A 12,605-nucleotide genomic window follows, 5' to 3' on the forward strand; every position below is an offset into this window, starting at 1 on the left:
AGAGGTGACTGCCTCATTCCAGATTAGACTAGGTCTCCCTCCCCTCCTAGCCCTACCCAGATGAAGTAGCTGCCTGGCATACATCTAAATGAAATGGTCTTATACTGCTATATGTTTCAGAACAGCTAAAAGTTGCCTTTGCCTTTGGCTAAAGTTTCTCACAGTATGTTGACATCAGCTCAGAAGAGAAAAAGACAATGATAGGTAAAAAGAAACTTGAGGTCCAGATGCAGTGGCTCACACCTGTAATCCCAGCATTTTGGGAGGCCAAGGTGGGCAGATCACAATGTCAAGAGATCGAGACCATCCTGGCCAACATGGTGAAACCCCATCTCTACTAAAAATACAAAAAATTAGCTGGGCGTGGTGGCACGTGCCTGTAGTCCCAGCTACTCGGGAGGCTGAGGCAGGAGGATCACTTGAACCTGGGAGGCAGAGGTTGCAGTGAGCCGAGATCATGCTACTGCACTCCACCCTGGCAACAGAACAGGATTCCATCTCAAAAAAAAAGGAAAAAAAAAAAAAAGAAAGAAAGAAACTTGAGAACACGTTAGGCTCTGTCAGGAAAACCTCAAGGTGGTGATGCCACCAAGCTTAGGCTCCACCCAGGACTGAGGGCCATCTGTTGTAGAAATGGCCTATCTTTTCTCTGAGGGGAAGGGGCCTGTGCAACTTGGGAGCTTCATTTTGGCCTTCTGTTCAGGGATCTTGTTGAAACGCGCTATGTTCCTTCATGTACAATTTCTTTTAAAAGGACCTCATGTGCTTTATCATGAAGCTGGCATCTCATGGGCCTGCAACGGACCATCTCCATGCCCGCGCCTCTCCCATGTGAGGGGCAAAGTGCCACCTGGCTGTCCTGGAACAGGCAGGCAGGCCTAGTTTCAGTTCATTTAGGAGCCTGAAGTATTCATAAAAACTGGGCACAGAAATGTTTTAACTTCAAGGAGTATCAGCATCCACATACCCAAGGGCTTCTCAGCCATGTGTGAAAAAGCATCCCCATTTCCAATTCCTTGCAATATACTGTGAAGGCATCTGAAAATTACCCATGAGGAAGCTGTGCCTTTAGGATATAGCATGGAGATGTTGACTACTGAAGAAGCTGTCATTTAGACTAGAGACTTCTGGAGGACAGGGACTGTGTTTTAAAAGAAGATGTGAGAAAGTGGATAAACCCTACACTTAGTGAAGAGGAAGATGCATCTCCAGGGAAGTGGCCACTCTATTACCCCTTTAAATGTAACAGAAGAAAGAAAGGGCCTACTATAGGGGTGGAAGAAAATAAACTCAGGTGAGCAAATGGCACAGGACCTCTATCCTTTACCTAGTGTAGAGGGTTAGAAAGGAAATAATGTCAAAGATAATCCCAGGGGTTACATATTACTATGGGACTCAAGATGTTTTCTCTTGGGCTTTAAAGAATGTGCCAAGTCTGACAACCCAAATGTGACTGCTTCACTCAATTCTGTTGTCCTAAGGTAGAGATATAAAGGCTTCCGTTGCCAGTTGGCTGGAAAAGCAGGAATGTGAAAGAGGCATGAGAAGATCTCAGGAAATATTTTCCAGAAGAACCTTTTGGAGTTTACAATGACCAAAGTAATATATGGAAACTCCCACGTCAAGTTAGTTTTAAAAAAAAAAAAATACTAGTTAAGTTGCTACCACATTCAAATCCATAAAAGCTTCAATGCTGCAGTTCTTAGTCCCAGTGTTCCCTAGTGCATAAAAGGAGTGAGTGTGAGTGTGTGTGTTCACACCCATGTGTAATGAATGAGCCATTATAATAGGAATCTAAGTACCTCTTACAAGAGATAAAGTTCCTAGAGCCCTAAATCCAGATCTCTAAACCTCAGATCGTCTCAGGAGTTCCCTTCTTATACCAAACCATCTTCCAAATTTAAAACTGGGCTAAAGTCATTTCGAGTGCCTCACAGCCCTTCTGAAACCCAGAAAGTATGTCACAAAAAGCCTCGAGCAATACTTTCTCTAAACGACTCCCAGGCAAGTCAAACACGGTATTCTTTTGAAGCTATCACAGTCTGCCTTGTACCTTTGTAGAGATTTCACCCTGCACAACTCCAGGGGGCACCATTCACATAGACCCCAGTGTAAATGACATACTCTAGAGTTGTGCAGTGCATGCCCTGCACAGCTGTACATGAAGGCCCTACTATGACCCAAAATGTCTATTGGGGATATGATCTCTATAGAGAAGCTGAATTCCGCTCTGTGGTATCATTCTAGATTACTCAAAGAATTGGGTCTGTAGCAGGTAGAAGCTCAAGATGAACTCTGAGAACTTCTGACCCGAAACCAGGAGAGCAGCTATCCTGAAATGATATGGTTGTGTACGTGGAGGCTATGGAGCCTGCCTGCTGCTGGAAATCTCCACCTCAGGGTCAGGTGGGGGTGAACAGCAAGCCTGTGGGAGAGCATTCACTTTCTCATCCTCTTCCTTTCAGCTCCAGAAGAAAGGCTTCCCCACTGCACACATGCTGGGGACAAACGGAAAGGTCCCAAGCAGTGGAGACCCCGTGCAAGCCCATCTGTCAGCGACAAGGGCTCTCAGCAGAGCACATGCGCCATCCGAGAGGTGCCAGCACTCCTTCCTGATTCAACTCCCAGGAGGAACACAGTCTAGTGCTGCCAGCTAAGGGGGCAGGGCCTCGAGAAAGATGGCCAGGGGCACCTCCCTTCTCCCTCATCTACAGGGCAAGCACAGGTTTAAAAGTATGAGAAGAAAGAGGAAGGAGGCCTGAAATCACTAATCAGAGCAGGCAGAAGCAGCTCTTCCTCGGGATCACATAGGCCCGCAGATGTTTGCGATTTCCTGGCGGATGCTAAGTTCTGAGGGAGTAAAGATATCCGACTTAACTCTGAATCCCTGTGATAACTTGTGCACAGTAACTGCACATTTCCCAGCATCTCCTGCAGTTAGGTTGGGTCACATGACTAGCTCTGGCCAATGGGTGATGGGAGTAAGTGACCCATGACACTTCCAGGCCAAGGCAGTTAAGAGCTGTGTGTCCCCAGCCCCTGCCACAGAAGCCTCAAAGGCCATGGTATGTTTCACTCAATTCAGTAATAATTTAACGACCTCAACCCCTATACGTCGAGCTACTTCACCGCGGATGATGTCAGTGGGAGAGTCAAAAGTAACTGGAAAAGTAACCATCCACGGCTCCAAGACATCGACAGGAAGGGAACGAGAGGCCTGTGCCGGCCTTAAGACAAGTTTTAGTTTTCCCCTAAGAGTGGATGGTGAAATCCCTTCACAGAACCAAATGTCATGAAATAAAGTATCAGGCAAAACAAGAGGCATTTCATCCCTCGAGAGAGGAAAGCAAAGTTACTGGGCAAAATGCAGGATAACCAGCAATGGTGAGAAGTGACAGAAGTCTCCGGAAGACAGCGTGCTCATGGGAGGAGAGGAATCATGGAGTCACAACCACTGCAATTAGTAAAAACAATCACCCCATGGTGTTTCCTACAACCCAAGAGAGGACTAGGCAGATCCTATAGCCAACACAGAGCCAGGAACACACACACCACATAGCACACCTTTCCCTGCCCTTGCTGGGGCCAGAGTCCATTCATGCATCCTGCCAAGGGCTGACTTCCTCTGGCTGCTTTCAGGGATATTCCCATCATGCCCCTCTCAGGATGAAATAGGCTTCTAACTTCTACTGCACCATGGCACAAAGGAATAGTTTTGTTTTTCCTTCTTAAGGGTAAAGGGCCTGCTGAAAGGCCTGGGAGGAATTAAATTCTGTTCCTCCACACCTACCCGCTGGTCTTCCCTAGAAGGCCACACCACTGATCACTGCTGAGGAGCCTGAGGAACCTAATCCAGAACATAAGGTCCTCTGGGTGTATCCTAAGAGCCTTGCCTCCTCTAGGAAGGAGACAAGCACCAAATCGACCTCACTGGTTCTGAGCTGGAACACTGGGACTGCAGCCTCCTCTCTCCACCCTGAAGAATGACTGTGAGCTGATCCAACCATCCACACTGGAAGCCCCTCCCTGCAGTTTAGTGATCCAGGAAGATGCTACCAGTCCCCAAAGCGGGCAGATTGGATGGTCCTGAGGCCCACCCCAGTCAAGTGGCAGGTCCTGTTCTCTTTGTCCACATAGATGCACAACACAGCTCTACAGACTCTAATCCTAACGAAAATGATCCACCTACATAGTTATCCCGCGCGGACCAGCCGGGGTACAGTTGCATATGAAGCTGTCGCTCCTTCCGGGCCAGCTCGTAGTATTTTGCTTGCTCTTCTCTGGACAGTGCATGCCACTGGAGGGGACGTGGGGTACAGATGAGAAAGACATGAACAAAGAGAAAAGCATGAAAGAACATCACACGTTACACCAAGGTCAGAGAACAAATAATGCTGCTTTTTTGGGTGAGTCCATCCAGAAATGGTATAATCTGTACATACTGACTGTCGGCTGGGTCCTGGCACTAACAGGAATGTTTAGACAAAACTTGATTTGTTATCTATGTCATTCTGTCATTTGCTCACTCACTCGGGTAGGGGAAGAGTATGGCTGTGGCTGTTCTGAACGCTGAGTGCAAAATAACTAGTCCTGACTCAGCGAAGGCCATTCGAGGATTCAGAATGTGGCTGAAGGGCAAGAATTCTCCAAAGAAATGGGGACAGAGACATTCTGCCACCTGACCTGCTGCACTCTGGTCCCTTACCACCCGCCCCCCGCTTCTCCCTGAGAAGGGCGTCACCTACCCTCCGCCCAAGGATCTGGTTGATGGCCGCGCTTTCTTTCAACGTGCACTCAGCTACGACCTTTGCTCTCATTTCCTTCATATACAACATGAATGCATTAAGAGGTTTCTTTATGTGGGGCTTCTTCTTTTCTTCTTCCTTTTTGGAGTCCTGATGCTTTCTGGAGATAGACAAAACAGACACAACCCAATAAACAAGGTCGCGGTCCAACTTCCTCCATGGCAGAGAGCGTATCTCCTTGTCTCATAATCCCCAAGCCTTGCAGTTTTGGATTAAAAAGCATGCTTTTAGTTCTTCTGCGCCCCGGAAAATGAAACGAAAATAGCCTGGGGAGGGGTTGGGGGAAGAGAGGGATTTTGCAATCACTTCCTCAAGTTTCACAAATATACAATTTTCCCAAGCCAGAGGGGAAAGCACATGGTTGCTGTCTTCACCTCAGCAGGGTTTTCTCCTGCTTGCAGAACAAAGCTCCAAATGTTCAATGATGGGGTTAGGGGGCAGGGAAGTGGTTGCAAATCCCATGTATCCAAGTACACACACAAAAAACAGTTCTGTTCTAACCCGCAGTGGTACAGTGAGATTCTGCCACTGTGCACTCTCTCTCTCTTTGTAAGGGAGGGAAGAGCCCACACAGGCTGGGTATTGGCTACAGTCAAACCAAACGAGGCCAACCTTAGGCAGAAAGCCACCACCCAGCAGCTGCAACAGGCTTGCAGAACACCATGGCTACGAAGAAGGTGAGAAAAACAGCAACACTTACGAGCTATGGAGTGAGCCGACGTCACTCTGGGACGATTCCTGTTTGACTGTTGGTGTGACTATGGCCGGATGCGGAATGCCCGTCGTGTGTAGCGTATGATGTGGTGGGACCATATGGGGAGGGAACCTAGAAGACAGAAAGCTGTGTAAATCGTCAGAATCAAAATGAATGAATGAGGAGGGATGTGTACACACAATTAAAAAGAAAAAAAAAACAGCACGTAACACTCACATGAAAGCAACCCAAGGCATATGAAACCTGTCAGTATTAATTAGCGATAAATTAAACATAATGATTCTCATAATGTCATTAAAGCCAATCTCCCCCTTCATTATTGCTACTGACATAAGACATTATGATTTTTAACATCTTTAGCAAAAGACAAATTCAACTGACATACTTGGGCGGAAAAGTGGGTTTGGACTACCTGCCAGAAATTGCACGTCCACTTGTTTTTTGAGGCATTATTAGTGGCATCTAAGAAGACAATTTCCTAAGTCCTAATCAGCTCTAAAATGAAAGGTGAAATCTTTTGTTGTATATTGACAGCTAAATAAAATATTAACGTGGTTGAAATATACATACATTTTTGACAATGCTGTGCAAGCCTCATTAGGCCTCATCCTGTTGATGAAGTGCAATACAATTTTTATTTTTCTTTTGTGCTGTGTCCCATCATTTGACAGGAATGGGAGAGAGTGAGGCAGGAAGACAGGGAAAATTCAAATAGTTCCTATTTGGTTCATATCATAAGTCACGGACATTTTAAATAAGTTTGTATCCCTTTATGGAAAGATGCAAAAAAAAGGAAAGAAAAGGTGCACACACACACACACACACAATAAAGCTTTGATTCTGATTTGTATGCCCTTTCTCCTCTAAAATTTAGGATTCCTATATCACTTTTACTTTATATGTTGTCTGGGCATCATTAAGAAGTCTTCTAAATGATTATCAAAATTATAAATGAAAGATACAGTTTGTGTTTTCTCCTCTCATGCTGCTCATTTTTTGGACAGTTCTCTAAGACACATTTTAGGGCCTGAATTGGCATTTCCCAACCAAGTACATTAGCCAGGACAGTAAGAGCTAATTTTAGCCTACTCTTGGCCCAACTGCAGACTGACAACTGGATCAAACACCTTTCTCATTTTCTATTTTGCATGGTGTCACCATGATTTGTACTGGGCTGGAAGACTCACCCCTCTTCAAGCAACATATCCTACTATAGAAAAAACAGTGAGGGACAGAAAGGGCAGAATCCCAAAAGAAAACAATATGGCAGCCTCCTGCTCCAACCTGGCAAGGTAATTCAAGTAAGCAGATGGGAAGCTGTTCAGATGAAGATCATGGCAACTGTTGCTTTCTTAGTAAGTCCAAACCAAAACAGTCCAACATACCACCCAAGGAATAACAACCTGCTCTTTACAAAGCCAATTCCGGTGGGAACTAGAGGGCCTAATGAGGATCGATCACGACGATTCTTTCGAAAGGATTCTGTATGTATTTACAAAGTTTTTTCCAGAAGTGGGCTAGAGATAGTTTCCATTCAGCCAAAATAAGGTAACAAACAATTTGAAAAATAATAAAATGATTAAAGTACTAACTGAATCTAGACAGATCAACAGAGGAAGGAAAGTTAATGAACAATGCTGATTCTTGAAGAAGGCCCAAGCCACAGTAGACATTTCACTCAAAAATCCCACCCCGACGTGGCCTCTCCTGCCACTGCCTTCACAAATTTAAGCCAGTAGTGAAGATTGCATGACATGATTTTAAAAATAACAACAATATAAGTCCTTCGAAAGTATCAAAAAAAAAAAAAAAGAAAGAAAGAAAGAAGGAAAATGTAAGGAAACAAACAAGCTAACAACCTTCATCCTCTTCCCCTCAAAATAATGTGAAAAACAAAAAAAGCAAAAGAGACACTTGGGAGACACTTGGGCTCCAAGTGACACCCTGTTCCTTCCCACTGCTCGAGGGCCTCAGAGGAAACAGAAGTTAAGAACATGTGTTCTTGGAAGCCCTTGGGTGAAGTGGTGGGTGGCAGCTTTTACTGTGAATTTTAAAGGCCTGACATTCCTCAAATACATATGTTCCCTTCCTGCGGAATGAGAATATGTGTACAGACGTGCGAGGGAGAGGGAGGGGGAGAGAGAAAAACACTGCGTGTGTGACTGTGTGTGTGTGTACGTGTGTGTACATACACCAAATACCACGGGAAGACACCACAATCTGAGTACATTTTGGGGTGCAGACAAACTTCCAATGCAGCCATGAAGAAGGCACATTTCTAAGTTCCCATACCTACACGTATATTCCCGTATCTGAAAAATGTTCAGCAAAGAAAGAGACCACATTTGTGAACGTGAATGTGGGCTGTATACACATACCTTCGCTTAAGAAATTCCTTTCTGCAGACAACTATTTCATGAAATGCAATAAACACCCTAAAAATTCTAAGCAGCTCATTATATACCCCCGTCTGCTTTCATGGCTCCAAGCCAGAATATAATGATGAACCTTAACTTGTTAAGAACAACTAATTTTTGTTTCTGGCTGTCTCAGGGGCTTCTCTCTTACTCACTCTCACTTTACTTCACTGTTGACACGTTTCTGTTAACCGGATGTCATCTGCCGGCCTTGATTTTATGCACAAGCAGTAGGATGCATTTTCCTGTGCAACAATCCTGCTTTGAGTTGCATTAGGTTTGTCATTATTCTCTCATTTTCCCCCTTGCACTTGTAACATTTCATCTCTTCCTGCCTTATTTTTTGTGAGCCACGGTGCACCCACATTATGGTTTATACATGATCTCGCTCCCTTTGAAGCCGGCAGATTTCAGAGCCAGCTCTCGTCAGGAGAAGAGCCTTGCACCAATTTAGCAGGCTGAGGGCCCGGAGCTCCAACATCTCAATCTAAAGGGGGTCACAGGGTGGCACAAGTGAGTGTCAGCAAGAGCTGTTTAATTGCCAATCTAGGCTTCTCCATGGTGTTTAAAGTATAATGACCCATCACTTAATTCTGAGAAGTCCTGGCCCCACTGCTGAATAGAATGAATATCAAAGGGTGTTCTGGAACAGGGCAAGCTGCCTACATTTGCTATAACTGCCATAAGTATAATAGACCTATACTTCTGTCGCCCCATTACCACAATAATGTATTTAATTTGCTGTATACGCTTTTTAACTAGCTATCTTTCATTTGGCCTACCTGGGGAATCGGCCGCCTCTCCCCCGCACCTTGAGGCCCTAACCTTTCTTCCTGACGTTCCCTTCCTTTCCTCCACCCCCCTGCCCACCTATAAATCATCGACTAACCTCCTAATGATAATTCAATCGATCAGCTTAACCCCAATCCCTATCCTACAATTACTTTACCACTGTTAACCTCCAGAATACACCAAATAAACAAACATGAAAAATAACCAGGTGTAATATACAAATGCTGGGAAGGTGGGAAGATGAGCTGTGGACCATAAGCTGCTACACTAATAGAACTACATGTAGCCGTGGTCCCTGGGTGCTCTCCACCTGGGGGACCCCCTATTCATTCGCATGCTTTGAGAAGCTGTGATGACACTACTTAATAAGCATTACGTCTCCTCTTCTCTCTAGGCCACAGAACACACGAGTGTTTTCCTACCTAACTAATACTGGCATGGATTTTGAAATTTTGATGATATATCGCAGGTAGAATATGGATCTTTTCAACTGTGATATCCACGGCATAGTTACCAATGCTAGATATGCCACGGTTTGTTTTTCTTAATGAATGTAACTCTCTATCACTGCTAAAATTACTGTTTTGTAAGTAGGAAAAGCAGCATCTTGACCTGTCTTTCCAGGCCCTTCTCTGGTCTTGGCTTCCCATGTTGGCCGCAGGGATTGGGGAAAGAAGCTGGGGACAGCACCCCTGCCACGTAACGCATGCTAATTTCATTATGTGCCATCATCAGAATGGGTTGGTGATTTCAGACCATCAGCAACGTCTAAACCTCCACCGATTTAATTAACTTGACTGAAAATCAGATGAACAGAAAATAAAACTATCATTAGAAACAATTAGTGACTACTTAAACATACTGCTGCCAACCAGTTTGTAAATAAACTAGCAGTCACTGAAAAATTAGCCAGAATTAATCAGAGGGAGGAAAAGAAGAACATGGGGATAGCAGTGTATCTTGCAAATATGTTTCTATGCTGAAATATAAATATATATGAATGTATACAGCACACACACACACACGATTTTTTGTTTTAACTTTCAAAGACTTAGAGCTACACAGACCACTATGATATACACCAGCCACGTGTGGCTATTGAATATTTGAAATGTGGCCAGTCTAAACTGAGAAGTGCTGTGTGTATAAGATACACATCAGATTTTGTACCAAAGCTCAGTATAAAAAAGAACATAACATCTTATTAATAGTTGTTGTCCAGGAATAGCATGTTAAAATGATAATATTTTGGCTATATTGCATTGAATAAAAACGTCATTAAAATAATTTTAACTTTTTTTTTTTAAAAAAAAAAAAAACCTTTTTTAAAAACACGGCTTCTACGAAATTTAAAATTCCCTCTGTGGCTCACACGATGTTTCTATTGGACAGTGCTACCTTCGAGGGGAGGAGGCGGATGCTTTCCTGTTGACTTGGAATCAGAGTCTGAGCTTTGAGAACACCAATAATCTTTTTTCGAACTCTTCTTGGTATAATAATAAAACTACCTTCACCGCTACCTTTCTTGCTGAGGACAGGACAACAGAGAAATGGCATTTTTAAAAGCTTCTGTCCTGTTTCTCCCTTGCCTTCTTAATTCTTTAAAATACATTGCTCAACTGAGTGACTCAAAAATTTTACCTAGAAAGACATCACTTACCTTGGAATATCAGGGCAATTTTTCAGGATTTTCTGGGAGTACAGCCTAATGCCACACTGGCTTTACACTAATAGAACTACATGTAGCCGTGGTCCCTGGGTGGCTTGGTGGCCATCTAGAGAACTTCCTGAGAAGTCACACATGGCCTTGGATGAAGGCCCCAGTTCTTGGAACTCACCTGGACATGGAAGCATTGACGGTCAGAGCTGTGGGGTAGGGGTGTCTGAATCCTCCTGTTGTGATTGGGTACACTGGTTGACCTTGCCTACAAAGAAGGGGTACAAAGTAAGAGACTTGAAACAAGGGTGGGGGTGGGGACAGGAAAAAGAAGAAAAGGGAAAAGTTCTCTCTGCACAGTAAGCTTTATTCTCATTTGATCAGAACAAAAATCTTGGGGATTGTACAGCAAGGATCAAAGGGAAGAAACACAGAACAATTTGAATGCCATAAATCTGATAGGAATGGCTAATTAAATTTTATAACCTCTGCTTATGTCAATAGAGACCCTCTCCCCAAGCTGAAACTAGGTGTTTTGTTGTAATAATTAAAGGCGAAGTCTCGCTTGCTTTAATGGAGCCATCACACTAATTGAGGGCTACACATCCAAAGGAAAACAATAATGAATGTAAATTTATACCAAAATAAAGTACAGTGAATCAAAGGACTTCAGTTGCGCTTTGGGCCTCTTTCGGTATTTAGATCTCGGTGAGAAAACATTAAATTAACAGAGCTTAATTTGTAGCCTTTTGTCAAATTAACAAGTGTTGACAAGAGTTACCGGGGGGAGAGTCCCCAAGAAGAATTGTGGGTAACCAATAGACAATCACACCTCATTACAATAATTAAAAAATACAGCAACATGCAAAATAGCATCCTCATGAAAGACACACAACTTTTTCTGACAGAGGGTTGTCTGAGTTGGCTATTCCTTTTTATCTAGACTTCAAGTATCTCCCCATCAGCTGAATAGGGCAAATGATCACTGAGAACTATTCGAGGGATGGCCCCATCTATTTAGAAGAAATGGGTCACAAGCTCATGGTCATGTCTACCCTCCCAATAAAAATAAGAAGAGACAAAGAAACAGAAACTATACCCAGGGTTAGTATTTGGTACAGCTACTACATAATGCAATTTGTTGTTTATTAAAAAAAAAAAAAAAAAAAGCATAGAATCTATCTAACTAGAGAAATACGAGTAGAATTGTGGAGTAAGCCACTCCAAAATTTTATCTTCCTTAAGGCTTTGAAAGGCCATCTTCCCTAAGACTCAAACCTGAGTTTTACCAGGATTTATTCCTTTTAGCATTCAATGTATTGTCCTGTGTTGTTCAGAGTACAGATCACTGATAAGGAGAAACATATCCACAGAAACAATCACGAAACACATATTACACACATGCTCATGCAAAAACACACATACACACCACCCGCCACAGTATGCTAATGCATCAAAGGCCTTCCTACTCTGAATTTAAAACACAGTTTTTTTTTTTTTTTTAATTGCAAAAGACAGTCAAATAATCTGGGCACTGCCAAGAACTAGGATTGATGCTTATGAAGGCCCCACATGCTGCAGTGACAGTTCCAACTGCCCCATTCCCACCGTTCACAGTTACGTAAAACATTCAACGTGCAAAGACTCTCAGAGAGACGCTGATTCAGTCCCATGGAGCTTCTCAACAGACAAAACTTTCCACTGTTGTTGTCAACCTTGGGAGTCATGTTCAGGATGAGGTGGGGGGTCCTGGAATCGTACAAGAACATGCCCTAATCCCAACCCTGGATTTCAAAACAAGGCAGTTCTTGTTCCCACTTCTGTGCCCCAAAATATGTAACACCTAAAAGGAAGGACTCGACAGCCTCAACCCAATGACATGACTGCAGTTTGGGCAGCCAACAGCAGAAGGGTCATGATCAGCTTCATTGGGTGGAAGTTCCAGGAGTCTTCTGCAATTCCCAAAGGAACTTCAGGGCACCTCTGTCCACAGAGTCTTTGGGGACCATGGTCTCGGAATGCTAAGTGCCGGTAACCTAATCCACCTGAATGGCTGTGGATTTGCCTGTATTCCCACAGGACGCCTCAGCAACACCTTTTCTGTGCCCTCCCACAGCCCCCTCCCCAACCCTGGCTTCTAACACACACACACACACACACACACAGAATAAATAATAAACATGCTTCTAACACACATACACAGAATAAATAATAAACAT

At 43.7% G+C, this 12,605-nt stretch overlaps 1 protein-coding gene across 37 annotated transcripts in view; it reads right to left on the reverse strand.

Moving 5' to 3' along the window:
• TCF7L2 (transcription factor 7 like 2) overlaps positions 1-12,605 on the reverse strand; it is a 221,636-nt gene that overhangs the window by 11,081 nt on the left and 197,950 nt on the right. For 22 of the 37 annotated variants that reach the window (XM_030807033.1, XM_030806982.1, XM_030806977.1 and 19 more), the window contains 4 exons: positions 10,568-10,654; positions 5,506-5,631; positions 4,746-4,905; positions 4,190-4,297 (listed from right to left, as the gene is read on the reverse strand). In XM_030807033.1, coding sequence (XP_030662893.1) covers positions 4,190-4,297; positions 4,746-4,905; positions 5,506-5,631; positions 10,568-10,654 — 481 coding nt within the window. Of the gene's footprint in view, positions 1-4,189; positions 4,298-4,745; positions 4,906-5,505; positions 5,647-10,567; positions 10,655-12,605 lie in introns of all 37 variants that reach the window. The other 15 variants (XM_030807020.1, XM_030806941.1, XM_030806930.1 and 12 more) reach the window with 1 other exon arrangement.

Source organism: Nomascus leucogenys, chromosome 3 (genome assembly GCF_006542625.1).
Source record: "Nomascus leucogenys isolate Asia chromosome 3, Asia_NLE_v1, whole genome shotgun sequence".
Classification (NCBI taxonomy): Eukaryota; Metazoa; Chordata; class Mammalia; order Primates; family Hylobatidae; genus Nomascus; species Nomascus leucogenys.